Raw genomic sequence first — 16,841 nt, 5'->3', positions numbered from 1 at the left:
TTAGGTTGTACAATGAAAAAAGCTTCTATTTATCTGTTTACCTATCTATCTATCTGTTAGGATTTACCAATTTATTGGAAATGTATTCTTGGAATGACCTCAAATTTATTTCAGGTTTTAGTTTTATTTTCTGCTTGGTACTTTATATAATTTTGATCAGTCTTTGTATATTTTGTTGGTGTTGTATAATAACCATATTGCTTACTTTTCTGGATTGAAAATTGCTGATTTCAAGGGAGAGTTTTGTGATGAAAGGATTTGAAAGGAAGGGAATGTGCGCATGCCTAACATTTAGCTGGTTGGGGTCAGGACCTAATCTAATCTAATCTAATCTAATCTGAGGTTGAAGTCAGGCTAAGATCTAAAGGTGAAAGCAGTAAAACTGATTAAATAATTAGACTCAAATGTTACATTTTGGTGACTGGTCGGTCATGAATAAATAAACGATGGCATTTCTTTAGCGACTTGCTGTAGTGAGCAGTGAAGGTGGGGATGAGTGAGTTTATTGGGGGTGGGGTTTGGGGGGTGAGGGACACACTGTTCTCTCGGGGCATTCATCTGCAAGGCATGGTTGCCATGGAGACTGCCTCCAGTTCAGTCAAGATGGCTGCTGCAACCTGGCAGCAGTGAACAGAAATGCTCGTGTATCTGTTTGCATTGTCAGCAGCTTTTATACTGATAAATATATACAGTATTGTGTCTCCACATCCAATTAATAAATCTATATTGGTTTTAGGATTATTGAAACTTTCTTTTAAAAAAAATTTGTCATAATCTCACAATCAGGATACCTCCATCTACTATGGGGTGCCGACAAACCACGTTGAGAAAACATGTAAATATTTTGTTACTTTTGATCAGATTTAAAGCAATATTTGTGAAATATGTGATGTATTTTTTCTCGTAAAGATATGTCAGTGTTAAATCTAAATATTAAATATTGAATCTTAATCTAAATGTTAAATGTTGAATCTGAATTTTAAATCTAAATATTAAATTTAAATCTGAATGTTGAATCTAAATGTTAAATCTAAATGTTAAATATTAAATCTAAATGTTCATTCTAAACGTTCAATCCAAATGTTAAATCTAAATGTTACATCTAAATCTAAATGTTAAGTCTAATTGCTAAATGTAAATGTTAAATGTTAATTATTAAATCTAAATGTTACATTTTAATGTTAAATCAAAATATTAAATGTTGAATCTAAATGTTAAATCTAAATGCTTAATGTAAATCTTAAATGGTAGATATAAATCTAAATGTTAAATCCAAATGTCACGGATGTAACTAAATATTTAGCTCATATGCAAATTTCCTAGAAGGTAGTGGTAAATAGGTGTTTCATCTTGATGAACCCTTTAGAAAGGCTGCTGACTACTGCTATAGTAAACTATTTACACAACATATTCAGTACAATTCTTAAAAAGTGCAAAAAATCCAAAACAAAACATTTTTTTAAATGTTTGGTGGTAAAGTATCCAACTCCAGATGAGTTAGGACTCATTATGACATAAAATACCCGAGGCAAGATACCAGTCTATTACAGGTCCAAAAGATTTGGATTATGAAATAGGATTTGGATTACAAAGTAAAACCATCATCCCATTAAAAAATGAATTTGAAGCCAAATTCTTAACATTGAGACTAGTTACGCAACAATTTTGTTACCAATGGGTTCAGTCTTTAATATTTCAATAAAAATAATACAAAAGCATAACATTTAGTACAGTACGTAAGAAATACAAATATGAACTGCAAACCTTTTAGGTGCATACAACAGTAGGCTTGTATCTAAAGTTGTACCAAACCACCACAATTTAAAGATCAGTTACTACATGTGGGATTAACAGACTGGCAGTAGCTGTAGCTTCAGCCAATAGGTTGACTCCATGTATCCCAAACAACCACAGTAATCTCTTCTTAAATTAATTTGGGATTAAAACCCTTTACTTTACTTTACTATAGAACATCCATGGTTAAAAACAGACTGTCTTTGTAATACTGTGAAAAAACAATGGTTGAACTGAGCAACAGCCTTTCAGCAGTTACACGTGGAGCGCTTCAGTGGCAACAAGATGTTACAATAACAAGTAAATCATAATTAAATAATAGAAATGTGTAAAATGATCATGTATAAGTGAAATATCTGCTTCATGTTTAGAGTGCATGAGAATTTAAATTAAAATGTGGTATACTGTAGTTTCTTTGCCCTCTCATTTACTGGCTTTAACTTCTCTCATTCACTTCCTCAGTCCATTCTACTTCGTGTTATTATTTGCTTTACCTTTCATAAACATCACTTTCATTATTCGACCTTCAGACCCACTGCTGAGATATAATCTGTTTTCTTTCCTTTAAAGTAACGCAAGCTGTCCCCTAAATCCTGGTCCTGGAGGGCTGCAGTTACGAGTTACAAGCAAAAATCAGCCCTTACCTTTGTTTCCATCTACAAGTCACATTCTGCCATCTAGTGGTACAACAAGCAATAATCCATTCTTTTTTTTTTTTTGTAGCACTTTCCAAAAACTCCCCAACAAGCCTCTAAACATTCATCCATTCCCACACAATGATAAAGTGCGTGTAGCCTTCCATTAGAACGCACTTTTTTGGATTGTTGGAAAAATATGCAAACTAATTTGACCAAAGCTAGCATTTGGAATCAAACTGATGGGTTGTTAAACCTACAGCCTGTGGCCCAAAACTGGATCATCAGAGCATGAAATTTGTACCATTGAAAGATTTTACTAAAGCTACTACAGAAAATCAACTTTTTATGATGTAAAGACAGGGTTGAAATTATGTGTTTTAATTTCCACTGTAAACACTCTTATTGGCATTTTTGGAAAAGTTTGGTGCATTGCATTGTGGGATGTGGAGTCCCGTGGACGGATGCCTAGATGCATTTTTACTTCATTCTTACCAATGTTTTTGATGATGGGAAAATCTATTTTACAAACTATTTTTAACAACCCTGTCAAGGGCCAACCTTACATTTTTAAAGGTTCTTGTTAATTCTCATCAAAAATTTCCAATTTTAGTTGAAATTCTATGTTTGAATGGAGCAAGCGGGTTGAAAAAATTAATTAAAGGAAGCTAATATTTATGTTTGGGTAGGATAATTATTTAAAATTTCCAGGTAATTCCAATGAAAAAAATTCCCATGAGAAGTTTATATGTTTGAAAATTCCCCAAATTCCTGAGTTTCTGTGGAAAATTGTACCGTTGAAAGGTTTGACTAAAGCTAATGGGATACAAAATTATTTTTTTAATCAGATAAAGTCATAGTATAGGTCTCATAGATTGATAATAAATAATAATAATAATAATAATAATAATAATAATAATAATAATAATAATAATAATAATAAATAACCTCCACTTTAAAAGTTCTTATTAGCATTGTTGGAAAACTTTTGCGCATTGCATTGTGGGATGTGGAGTCCCGTAAACTGCTGCATTGTAGTGTTTTTACTTTATTATTACAGTGATTTCTTGTGTTTTCCAAAGTGACTTCCCAACACGTTTCTGGTGTTTTCATGTACTGAAAGTTTGTAGAAAAACAATGGTGGAGGGATGTTTTTGGGGCTCATGCAGAAAGACCAGAATTTGGCTGAAAATGAATGTGTGGCAGAGTGAGGTGATATCACGGGGAATACTGGAAACAAACTAGATGCTGTCAAGCCAATCACTGTCATTCTTGTCTGGCAAAGAAACACAAGAAATCACAGTGAGAAGTAAAAACACTTTCATGCATCCGTTTATGGGACTCCACATCCCACAATGCAATGCGAGAAACTTTTCCAACAATGTCCAAACAAGAGTGTTTACACTGGAGATGAAAACAAACTTTAAAGTGGCAAATTCAACCTTTTATCTCTTCTTTAGTGTGTGAGGCTACGCAATGTCTTTATCTGATTATAAATTCCTCTCTCCAGCAGCTTTAAGTTCAAATCATCCAAAACAAACTTGGTTTCAAACCCGAAACAATATGTTTCCCTTCATAACAGATCACTAGCGGTTTCTTTAAAAGTAAAACATTGTTAAAATGTGAGTGTGGTCAGTCATTGGTCACTGGCCCTCTTCAGACGTTGCCTTTCTGAACCGTTTCTTTGCTATTTTGAATCTTGCCGATATCACTAAGTCGTTTGAAAAAGTTAAAAAACACTCCTGAGTTCTCAGGTTTAAACCACATGTTCCTGGATGGAATATTCTCACTGTTCATCTGCAGGTGATTGTCAGCAGGCCCCTGCGTAGTTGGGCCCTGCTGGGAAACCCTGTTATCCGAATCGACCGAGGAAACTGTCGACTCGCTTTTTATTCCAGATAAAGCAGATGCATGATCCTCGCTATTTGATTGGTTCAAGCTATGAGAGTTTTCTGTAGAATCCAGTAGATGTCCAGCAACCTCTCCTGATAAAGTCCGCTTTTCTTGTCCTGTAGATTTGGGAGACTTTGCTGGAGTTTCAGTCCAAACATTACCATCCTCATCCTCTGCTATCTTAGGTGGCAGAGTATGACGCCGACAGATTTTCATCTTTGAGGATGACTGAGGATCGAGAAAAGATTGAGATAAATCCTCATGATCTGGTTCTGGTTGATGCCTCTGTATCGCTTCGTCAAATGTGAGGTGACGGGACAATGTGGAGCTCGGAGCAGGAGATTTGATATTTTCTGTTGAGTATTCACCTGATGAGGCACTGCCACGACTTCTTTGAAATTGTAAGACTCTTCTTGATGCTTCGCGCAACCTCTGGGCCTCCTCCTGAGTGTTGTCCTGAAGATCTTCCTTATTAGAGGTACTGCATGTGATCATTTTGATTGGAGCTGTAAATCCTCCCGACTCGTTTTCCTTGGAAGTTTGGAGATCTTCTTCTCGACCTATGGTCAGCTTCTCCTCGCTGTCGTCCGTTTTTGACTTACCTTTTTTAGGCAATGAGTTGTCTGTGAGTTCAACTGCTGAGTTCCACTCTTTTTTCCCCAACTCATTAGTCGTTGGAGGCACCAACAGGATATTTGTATGGGAGGTGATTTCTGAAAGGCTCCCGAGGTCTGAGCTGCTGCTCGCTGGGCTTCCATGAGTCGACGACGGCCTCCCGGATCTCGTCCTGGAGTTGCGTTTTGTGAGGAACCGCTGGAGAATGGACTCCAACGCGACTTCTTCCAATTCTTTGTCTCTACTCGAGCATGTTGCAGTCGACCTGCGCTTGGCTGTGATTTGCAACCTGTCTCTGTGTCTACGCTTCACTTCTGCCACTTCTCGGGCCTTGTTTTCCTGTAGATGTTTACACAATTTAGATTAGATTTCATGTTCATTCAGATGAGAAAGCGGTGGATGCAGTGAGCGTACCTGCATGGCTTGGTTGAATTTATCACAAAAGGATTTAAAAATGGAGCAGCACTCTTCCAGATTGAACTTCCTGGGATCCTCACAGAAGTACTCGGCCACGTGGTTGCTCACTGACTGCAGGTCTTGAAGGTCAGTCTCTACTTCTGCCAAGCAGACCTCAGCCTCCTTTTAAAACACAAGGCAAACAATTGGAACATGTGTATGTTAAGGTTTAATTTATTCAGACAACTTTTTTGAGGAAAATCACTTTGATCTTCTGACATGTTTTGACTGTCAACTGTCAGTCCTCCGCTTTGATGCGTTTTTGTGAGTTTTTTCTGGGCGTGGCCAACTTAACAGTTCTGTCAGGCTGGCCACGCCCCCTGTCAGTGGGGTGGAGTCCAACTTTTCCCTATCCCTGTTGATGTTGAAGTTGGCCACACCCAGAAAGAACTAACAAGGAGAATATTATTCTAAATGTCAGCATTTAGAATAATGACCAATATCAGCATTTATACAGGGTTTTGTCTTTGTCTGTTGTCTTTTTGTGTGATTTAGTGACTTTTTAGTCATTATCTGTGTTTTTCAAGTCATTATGTGTGCATTTTTTATTATGTTGCATGTTCTTGTTGTCATTTTGTGTATTTTCCTATAGTTTGCCTGATTTTATGTTGTCAATTTGTGCATTTGTTTTGTTATTTTGTTTGCTGTTTGTAATTTTGTGTATTTTCTGTATACTGTGTGTGGTGCTATTAGTCCGAATAAATGAAACCTTAACATATTATTAAAAAAGAAGACAAAAATGAAAATGGAATTAAAACACTGGAATATTTGCTGATCATTAAAAACAAGGCAAACCAGGATGGGTTGTCCATAAAAAATGATAGATTACCTGAAGAAAAGTCTCCATTTGCATCTTCAGGTCCTCTTGTTTCAAAGCGTCTTCCTTAGCCTTGTTGACTTTATCTACCTGTTTTTTAAATTGTGTCTCAAGGTCACCTTTGTTTATTCTAGAAAAGAAAAGAAAAGGAGATCACGAATTTGAAAGAAACAACAACAAACTTGATAAACGATGCGTTTACCTCGCTGCATCTTCAACATGTTCCAGTTGTTCTGCAAACTTAAGCAGAGCCGTGTCAGCGTTCTGGGCTTGCTGTAAAAAAACAAAACATAGCTTAGCTTCACTGATGCATCTTTTGGAGAGAAAAATAATACGTTTATTTCCACTCTGAGAAGCTCGTCCTGCTCTCGCATTGACTTGCCATGATTGGCGCAAGCGATGTAAACAGAGACACGCTGACAATGTTTCTTCTTCTACTGTTTTACCGTGTTTGGCACAGCGTCCCGTGAAAATATGTAGCGCCACTGTAAACAGGAAGTACACTGCTGCTAGAAAAGTAACGGACAAACGCACCATATTGTAACGGTAACGGCGTTATTTCTTTAAAAAAATATTGCGTTACAGTACTAGTTACTGTAAAAAGTGATGTTGGGGCGGTAACACTGCTCCTGACATGTTTTGATTGTCAATCGGCAGTCTTCTTCAGAGGCGTCTGCAGATTGCTTTGATGTTTCCCTGACTTCCACGTAAGCAAGTTTTTATTTTTTAATATGTTAACATTTCATTTAACATGTCAGAAGATCAAAGTACATTTCCTGAAGAACAGTATGAACAGAATAAATAAAACTATAACATATAGTAAAGAAACTGAATGACAAACAAATCTCTGAGAGCACAGAAAGCTAGAATAAGTCTAATGATTTGAAATCCAATCCAAAAGCACTTACCATGACTACGTAATGCATCAGATTCATTCCAGGTTTATTTGCTTTGGTATCTGCTAGCTTTAGCAAAGAAGCCATCCGGAAGCCAACTGCGCTGCCTGCGTAGCCACCCTGGAAACCAAAACAGGAAGTAAAAAACTACAAATAGATACTGATTCATTACTTTAAATACGTTTACTCACCGCGTTCATGTAATTCCCAGTTTTGAGCACCAAACGAATGACTGAATGAAGATTATCGGACTCCAGGAGCTCTAAAAGAAAGCCACGTGTGAAGATAAGGGCTAAACTTTGATTTGTGTTGGACTTTGTTCATAGAAATGAATTAATACCTCTTCCAGCCGTCTTTAATGTTCCCATCGAGCCTCTCATTTCCTTCATCAGAGGGAAAAACTCTTCCTTCAGCACCATGCTGCTCAGACGCTCTTTATAACTGAAAACCACACACACACACACACACACACACGTTCCACTCATCAGTGAACGACGTTTAGCTCACATGATTCATCACAACGTCAAAGATCTATAAAGAACATTATTTTAACTGGCCAACCAAGATTATTTAAAAAAAAAAAAAATCAAATACTCCCATTATATCCACTTGTACAATACTCGACATGCTTCAAACTCCAACTTCGTCACCAATCGCCCTCATACCAACTATTTACAAATGTCTGTCCTTTTAGGCCGGGGTACCAGACTCAAAACACCACTCACTTTGTTGTTGTTGTTGTTCTTCTTCTTGTTCTTGTTGCTGTGTACACTAGTTAAAATCACTACTACGGATCGGGCTGAAATTTGGTAGTTATAGTCAATGGACGTGGACGCATCAACGCTCTGAGCCGAATTTTTAAAATGCCTCAAAAGAAGAAAAAAAAGAAAGTTGATTTCTCATTTATTTGTGAGTCAAATTTTACGACGGTTGTTGATACCGAATCATTGGCACATACCAATATATAAATGGGGCCCATTACCTCGTATGTGTCACGGGGGTGCCAGAGGACCAATTTCTCAATTGACTACTCCTCCATTAGTTCTCCTTAGATCGGAATGTAGTTTGGTATGAATACTCTATGAATGAATGTGATGAGATGCTCTCAGCCCATTTTTTGTAATGCGACCCTAGGGTCCACCCCATTTCTGGTAATTTCCAAATTTATAGGAACATAATGGTGTGATATATCGTTTCAAAGGTAATTCAACGTAGATTACGTTTATGCCTCACACAATTTGATTCGGGGCCCGAGGGCCCAACCCCTTTTTTTTCGGCAATATCCATTAAAGTCATTTTCTCATTTATTTGTGAGTCTAATACTGCGACATTTGGTGGTGCCGAATTGTTGACACATACCAATATATGAATGGAGCCCATTAATTTGCATGTCCCCCGGGAGATCCCTGGCGCCCCCATTTTTCAAATGACTACTCCTCCGTTAATGCTGGTTTTACTCGGTGGAATCGAGTCATTTGAGTGAATTCTCGGGAACATGGTAGGTGCTATTCTGCGTAGAAACATTCCCCGGGCCCACCCGTAGTTCATCCAAGCTTGTTTTAGAGTTTTTCACTTATGGAGTAATCATATTTTTACCTATCTTAATGTATATATCTTTTTTTTGGTGTAATGAAAATGTGTCTTATATACCTTTATATGTAATGTTTCTGTATATTTAACTGTTTTTATTTTTTTCTGTTCTTACATGTACTAGAATCTTGATTTTTTTTTTTTTAAATCATGGACCCCAGGACGATTAGATTAGCAATCACCATGGTTGGAAGCTAACGAGGATCCAATGAACAAATAAACAAACTTACCAGGGAATCTGGATTAGCATTAGCATGAAAAGGTCGGCCTCAGGGAGTGCTGTGTGGTCTCCTTTAAAACCAAGCAGCTGCTTCACCTGCATTCATGAAATAAAAAGGTGAATAAATCAGGAAATCGACACATGTTTACCAGAAAGATAAAATTAAATTAAAGCCACAGACACAGACCTCGCCCTCGTCCGGCAGCAACTTGCTCAGTTCTTGCAATTTTCCAGGACCAAATATGGAGCCGCTTCCTGAACGGATACTTTTAATCATATCTTCTAAAGACCTGTGGACCACAGTGGATGGATTGAAGTATTCTTAGTTCAGATTACATGATTGGAATGTTTACAGCTCAGACGTCTAAGGGCATAGTTAAAGAAGTATATGTTGCTGCTTGGAAATATTGGGCACTGACTGAAACAAGCCATGACCTGTTTCAGCTGCTACTGTATGTGTAAACAGTAACTATGTTGATTTCATTCCTTTAGAAAAGAGAAGGGCAACTTTTATCACAGCGAGGGCTATGGAATGTGATTATCTCATACATTCATGTCAGCATTTAGAATAATGTCCATTCTGACCATTAACACAAGTCTTTTTTGTTGTCTTTGAATGAGTTTTTAGTCATTTAATGTGTTTTTTCAAGTCATCAAATGTGTTTTTGTTATTATTTTTGCGTGTTCTTATCATTTTGTTTATTTTTCTAGTTTTTCTGAATTTATGTTTTTGGAGTAATTTTCTGTATTTTTGTTGTTGTTTTGTGTATTTTTTGTAATAATTTCTATTTCAGTGATAGTTTTGTGTGTTTTATGAATAATTTTGGGGTTTCTTCCCAAATAGCTGTAGTTTTGATGTTACTTTATGTACTTTTGTTGACATTTTGTGCATCTTAATAGATGTACAAAATGCATTTTGCAATTTTTGTTGGGAGTTTTTGTGCATTTTTCTGTTTTGTGCATCACTGTTGTCATACACAATGTGTGTATTATTGGAATATTTGTGTTTTCATTGTTACTCTATGTACTTTTGTTGACACTTTGTGCATTTTGCTGTCATTTTATGTGTTTTTGGAGTTAGTTTGTGTATTATGTTGCGCTACATATTCATTCCAACTTCTTGAAATACAATTTTTGGAGTATGTGTTTGCTATGTGTGCTTTAAAAGACTCACGGGATATCCTATAATAAAAATATTGATGCAAAGCAAAGAAAGACTCCAGTGTACATACCAGATTGCATTTTTTGCATTTAACTGTCACTTTGTTCCTTTTGTTAGCAGCAGTCTGACTAGTAACTACACCAAGTGAAGTAATACATTCACAAAGCTTCGCAACAGCGTGATCTGCAGGTTACGGGATTCAGTCCAAATCCGACGTGTCCAGACACGCTGACATTTCCAAAGTTTGCAACAATGTCTCAGGAGAAAATGTCTTATCACATCCATATCTTGTGTCTGTAATACGGCTGGATCGTTGTGTAAAAATAATCCCACTTTAAAGAACACGAGCGCTGACTCACCGCTTGAACTGCTTGAGGAAAATTCCAATGTTCATGCTCCTCTTGGAGCTGAGGATAGTGACCTGGCAATGAGGCAGAAAGAGAGATGGTCAATGCAACTGTTGGCTTTTAACAGTGTTCACTACTAGTATCACCTCCATCACAGATACCCCACCCCCCCCCCCAAAATAAACAAAAAACAAACAAACAAACAGACAGTGGAATCAAAGGTTCGAATATCTCCCTGTTGATTGTATTGAAGGATTAGGGCAAAGGTCCCATGACGAAACTGTTTTTCAGAGTTTAAAAAAGGTGAAAAGAAAATGACACAAACCTGGAGAAAACTCATAAACTCTTAAAATTAGGGCTGGGCGATATATCCAGATTGAGTTTTCTATTTTGGTGAGATAGAAAATTACAATATCACCTATATTACATATTTCTGTAAAACTTCCTGAAAAATTTTTTTTATTTCAAATGTCCAGGAAATCTTTAACATTTCCTGAAAAACCTTGTCTGAATAAACGAAACCTTAACTTAACATATTTTTTGTAGCATAATTTGTATCAAATACTAATTTCGGGAGTCGCTGCTTTCGCTACTTCTCAGAACAGCATGAATAGCACGGTTAGATGGATTATTATTGACCAAATCTACCATTAAACAAGCCACACTACAGAACTCACTCACACGTGCTGTCCCTTATGGGAGAAAAAGCAAAAAGTGGCACATATTGATGAAACTGTTTTTCAGAGTTTAAAAAAGGTGAAAATAAAAAAACACAAACCTGGAGAAAACTCAAACTCTCAAAGTTAGGGCTGGGCGATATATCCAGATTTAAGATATATTGAGTTTTCTATTTTGGCGATAAAGACAATTACAATATTGCCTATATATATATATATATATATATATATATATATATATATATATATATACACATATACATCTTATTTTTAGTTGTTTTTTATAGTTCCAGCGAGATTCATTTTTAGCATTTCCTGAAAAACCTTGTCTGAATAAACGAAAGCTTAACATATTTTTTTATTGTTTGTTTTGCAACAAAATACTAATTTTAGGAGTTGCTGTTTTCAATATAACAGCATTTAAAAGAAGCACAGTTAGATGTATCACTGAGTGCATCCTGACCCAAATCTACCACTAAACAAGACACACTACAGAACTCACTCACACGTGCTGTCCCTTAAAGGAGGAAAAAAACTAAACGTGGCAACCGCAAAAGTTTACACTTCTTCCTACTCCTTTTCGCACATGTTTGAGGATCAAATCAATGCTCTAATTCTGCTGTTGTAATTCATCATTTTTTGTTTTTAAACATTTAAATGTTCAAAATAAAGACAGAAATCAAACTGTTGTTAATAAATGTCCCTGTGTGGCATTTTGCATCAGCAATTTTAACACAAAATTGTCTTTCTGGTCAGACTTAATTTGAATTAAAATGATCAAGATTTATATCGTACAGTATATATCGGCATTTTTTGAGAAAGAAATATTGAGTTTTGGTTCAAATCGCCCAGCCCTACATCAAATAAAATACATGCAGATTATTGAAAGCATGAATACAAGAGAACAAGTTTAGTTTTGTAATAGAATACAATCACCATCCCTTAGCAAACAGATGAATAGTGATGCTCCACCCTTGGATTAAGTTTTCCTAACAACTGTCCCTACAATAAAAGTTAGTCAGCTTTCATTCTAACTGTTCATGCCTTTTTAAAAAACTTATTAAATGTTTATCTCAGTACAAATACTTTGTTACTGCACTTAAGTAGTTTTTTTCTGGGATCTGTATTTATGTGTTTCACTTCTTATATTTCCAAACAAATACAGTATCTGTACTTTCTCCTCCTTAAGTTTAAAAAATGAGCTCGTCACTTTTAAGACCTTCAAAAATAACGTTACAACGTAAAAAAACACAAACATTTTCAAGTTTTTTTTTTTTTTAAATTGTTACACTCAAAGCTGCGCTGGGTTTTATTGAGCATTCGTATTTTTTTTTTTCTTGAAACATTTTATTTACAATTTTTATCTATAATCAGTAGAGGTTTCCCCGATCCGATATTGATATCGGTCCGATATCAGCCAGAAACCTTTTCCTTAATTATACACTTATTCAACGTTTATTCTTTCTTTCGTCTTTTTTAACGGTTTTATTCTTTCATTTGTGATTTTGTTTTTTGTCTGTGGCTGTAACATAAGCAATTTCACCCTGGGATTAATAAAGGAATTCTGATTCTGATTCTACAAATAATACGAATATAGGATTTTATCGCACTGCATCTAAAATATCCGATAAGTTTTTGCCCTCAGTTGTTCCCACCATATCTCATTTTCTAACATTCCACGCTACAAAATAAATAATAAAAGCATGCATGATTCGTGTTGATATTGTGTTGCATCGTTATCAGTATCGGCCAATATCCAAGGCGGCAATATCGGTATCGTATCGGAAGTGAAAAAGTTGTATCGTGTCATCCCTAATAATGAGTACTAAATGAATTCTCCAGGTGTTCGAATGTAACAGATTTGACTTGTTTCCATGTATTAATTTTCTACAAGTTATTAAAAATGTTAAAATCAAAGCTGCTGCTCTGGGCTTTTATTGAACATTGAACATTTAGTCATATCAATCTAAAGTTTAAACATCGATATCGATTGGTATTTTGTCTTGTGCTTTTATTTTTTTTTGTTAAAACACCAAACGTTAGTTGGAGAGAAAAAACATTTTTCAAAGAATATTTTTCATGTAAATGCCCTAAACAGTCAGGCAATCAAATTCTCAAAATGTATCAATATTGTATTTCATTCTTTAATGTGAAAAAAAATAAACAGATTATTGTCTGATATTAATCGCAGGCTTTTAAATCGGATAAAATAGAAATCGTATCGTGGACATCGGCAAATATCGTATCGTTGTTCTGATAATCGATATTGTATTGTATCGGAACGATATGTTTTTATATCGGGTGATTTACACCCCTAATGAGTGCTAACTTACATCTCCAGGTGTTCAAAAGTAACAGATTTTACTTGTTTCCATGTACTAGTAAGTATTCTAAAAGTTATTAAAGAAATACAAGATATGGAATTTGCTGGTTTTAAATATCTTGTCTTATTATTAAAGGGACATTTGTTTTTCTTTTTTACCTAAGTACATTAAGTAGCACGTACTTTTTTACTTTTACTCAAGTAAGGGAGGAACTTCAATACTTTTACCAGAGTAATTTTTTAATTCAAGTATTTATACTTTCTAGAAGCTGTGAGACTGATGAACAATAAGCCTAAGATCTGATCCTGGTACCTGCACTCATATTTTTACTGTACTTGTGTGTACTTTATTTCTTTATTATTACTTTTAAAAACAAAAATGGTTTTTGCTTGTTTGTTTGTTTGTGTACACATATACAGTATATCACATTAGTTTTCCCATCCACACTGTGGAACTTCTGTTAAAAACACTGTTTAGAACACCGACGATGTCATCAACAGTGACATCATTAGTGTTCCAATTAGAATGTTCTAACTGATGATGTCATCATCAGTGTTCTATTCTATGCTAATGCTATGCGACGCTGTCTCTCTGTCCACGATAACTTGAAAAGTTATGAACGGATTTTGATGGTATTTTCAGGAAATGTTGATAATGGGACAAGGAACAGGTTATTACATTTTGTTCTGGCTACCAAAAGAAAATATATAGATATATATATATATATCCCATTAATTTTCCCATCCACATTTTGGAATTCTGACATCATCACTGTTGATTCTACCATTGTCTCCATGGAGACGTACGGATCCGATAGGCCGTTTTCGAAAGTCTGCGCTAAATGAGCGCAGGTTCATTTATATTATTTATTTCTGTTGTTTTCTGTTTAATATTTCACTATAAAAGTTGAAATTTATTTCCTTGTATAAACACATTTCGTTTTTATATTAACATGAAAATGACAACAAAAAAATATTGAACCTTGAAGACTAATACTTTCGCCACCTCTGCCAAAATCATGATTTCCACCCACTCGTCGTCGTACCCACCATGTCTCCTCCTGTGATGGCGGCTGGTAGACCCCTCAGACTCTGCTGCTTCATGGCCTTCAGCTCCTTCTGCTTGTTGCTGAACAACTCCTCCATGTGATCCGTATCCAGCTGGTACTCCCCCACCGTCCCGTCCACAGTCCAGATGTTGTGTTTACCTATCACACTTTGCTTGGGGAGCGTCTCCCAGTTAAAATTACGCATTCTGGAGCGCCGGCGGTCTCCAATGGTGAACGAACCAGGACCTCCATGAAGGGATGGAGGAGGGAGACCAGGAGGTGGTGGTGGTGGTGGTGGTGGTGGAGGAGGAGGGCATGGTGGTGGGGGAGGTGGTGGTTGCATTTTCCTTCTTGTTTTTAAACTACCACTATTAAATATGCCATACAAGCATGTTGGGTGGACTTTAATCTGCTTTTTGAGGCAGAAGTTTGGTCCAAAATGGTGTCACGGTGAATGGAACTCCCTGAAACAACAACACAAACACAGAATCAAAGAGAGTCATTGTGTAGCAGTGGATGGTGCATTCACTGTCCTCCTCTCACTAACGGGACAGAATAATGCTCAGTGTAAAACACACATTATGACTTCCTCAAATCAACAATAAAACCATAAAAAACAACGTTAGCAACAACCTTTAGACCAGTGGTTCTCAACTGGTCTCACATTTGACCTCGGTCATTAAATCACAACCCACATCTTTCTTTCTGTATTTCTTTTTTTTTTTTTTTAATAATTCAACAAACCAAATTTTGTTTTTTCAAAATTGGCAGTTGAAAACACACACATATATATATTTTTAAACAAATCTATTTATTTTCCTGTGCAACATGCATTTCACAACATGCCTGTCAAAATAAAAGAAGTCCAACATGAGAGACATTATTATAACTATAAGTATGTATTTATTTATTTTTGACCAGCTGTCCACGACCCACTCAGTAGAGGTCCGCGACCCACTTTTGGGTCCCGACCCATCGGTTGAGAATACCTGAAGTTGTTGCCTCTGAATGTAGTACATTATTTGTTGTTTTGTTCGGCAGCTTGGACAACTTATTAAAGAATTTGAACTCAAACTCAAACTATAGGAATGTAGAGTAAAAAGTAGTAGCAGTCTACCTACACACCTGGAAACGTCATCGAAATTAAACAATAAACAAACAATAAATGATTTTTTTTTTTTTTTTTTTAATAAAAATAAAAAAGAGAGACATAACTCACCTTTGAAGAGGAATATTTGAGTTTGTTAGTCCTAAAGTCGTCGGCTTCTGACGAAAGAACAAAGTAGGTCCATTCACTAGGACGACGGTGCAGGAAATAAAGTGTTTGAAACCGTAAAAAGGAGGAGAGGAGGGGGGGGGGGGGGTGAGGGGGGGGGCGTTAACGGCGCATGACGGCACACGCGCGGCACACACCTATTATTTATGACTCCGGTGTGAGGTATTTATTACTCAGCCATAAAGTATATATACCCATAAAATAATATTAATTAAAAAAAAAAACTTTTAAGCGGCGTTTCTGAAAACTTCCAAGTTTAATCCACTGACTGTATTAAAAACTGAAAAGGTGTTTTTACACCGCTTTGTCAACAGGGGGTGCCAGAGGAAGCCATAAAGGTGTAAGCGTATTTTTGTATCATTATTCAATGATACATATTATTCAATATATATATATATATATATATATATATATATATATATATATATATATATATCTCAAAGTTTCTTTAGTCCCAACCTTTTTTAACAAAGAAAAAAAAACAAAACAAAAAATTTCCTTTTTTGTTATGAAGGTTTTTGTTGTTTTTGTTTTGTGGTTAACGTCTTTTTTTTTTTTTTTTTTTTTTGAATAATGAAGTCATATCTATATAGAATCCGATTTAACAAACAATTTTATTATTTTTTTGTGGTTAAAGTTTTTGTCTTCTTTTTTTTTTTTACATTGAATAATAAAGACACAAATCTGCCTGTATACATACCTATATAGAACCCTTTTTAACAAAGAAAAAAAAAAATTTTTATTCATTTTCTTTTTCTTTGTTTTTTTTTTTTTTTTTTTATCTATGTTGAAAATATTTTTTGGTGGTTAAATTATTTCTTTTTTTTTTTTTTTTACATTTAATGATAGACACAAATCTGCCTAAAGAAAACCTTCATTTAAAGTTTTTTGTTTTTTTTTTAATTGAAAATATTTTTTAATTTGGTTAAAGTATTTTTTTACATTGAATTTAAAGACACAAATCTACCTAGATAGAACCCTTTTTCACACAAAAAAAAGCTAAATTGAAAATATTTTTTCGTGGTGTTTATTTTTTTTACATTGAATAATAAAAACGCAAATCTACCTTTATAGAAGCTGAGCAGTTTTTA

The 16,841-nt window shown here is 35.4% G+C and overlaps 1 protein-coding gene across 1 annotated transcript; it reads right to left on the bottom strand.

Moving 5' to 3' along the window:
• Positions 1-1,659: 1,659 nt before the first annotated feature.
• On the bottom strand, positions 1,660-15,817 carry fhdc4 (FH2 domain containing 4). Its single transcript, XM_028465663.1, has 12 exons — positions 15,694-15,817; positions 14,476-14,938; positions 10,438-10,499; positions 9,104-9,206; positions 8,927-9,012; positions 7,447-7,547; positions 7,298-7,368; positions 7,119-7,226; positions 6,413-6,483; positions 6,223-6,340; positions 5,352-5,516; positions 1,660-5,276 (listed from the first exon to the last, which is right to left on the bottom strand). Exons 2-12 carry the CDS (start codon positions 14,815-14,817, stop codon positions 4,086-4,088), a joined length of 2,418 nt encoding a protein of 805 aa, XP_028321464.1. The 5' UTR covers positions 14,818-14,938; positions 15,694-15,817; the 3' UTR covers positions 1,660-4,085.
• Between the last annotated feature and the right edge of the window lie 1,024 nt (positions 15,818-16,841).

The sequence above is a fragment of the Gouania willdenowi genome, chromosome 13, assembly GCF_900634775.1.
Source record: "Gouania willdenowi chromosome 13, fGouWil2.1, whole genome shotgun sequence".
In the NCBI taxonomy this organism is placed as follows: domain Eukaryota; kingdom Metazoa; phylum Chordata; class Actinopteri; order Blenniiformes; family Gobiesocidae; genus Gouania; species Gouania willdenowi.
This window is presented reverse-complemented; position numbering and strand designations above follow the sequence as displayed.

Bases quoted from the DNA above. Each gene is read 5' to 3' on its own strand.
- fhdc4 (XM_028465663.1), bottom strand. From the start codon at position 14,817: ATGCAACCACCACCTCCCCCACCACCATGCCCTCCTCCTCCACCACCA. The intron at 7,548-8,926 runs GTAAGTTTGTTT...TGTGGTTTTCAG, and splicing joins ATGCTAATCCAGATTCCCTG to TTATAAAGAGCGTCTGAGCA. The intron at 6,341-6,412 runs GTAAACGCATCG...TTTCTTTTCTAG, and splicing joins CATGTTGAAGATGCAGCGAG to AATAAACAAAGGTGACCTTG.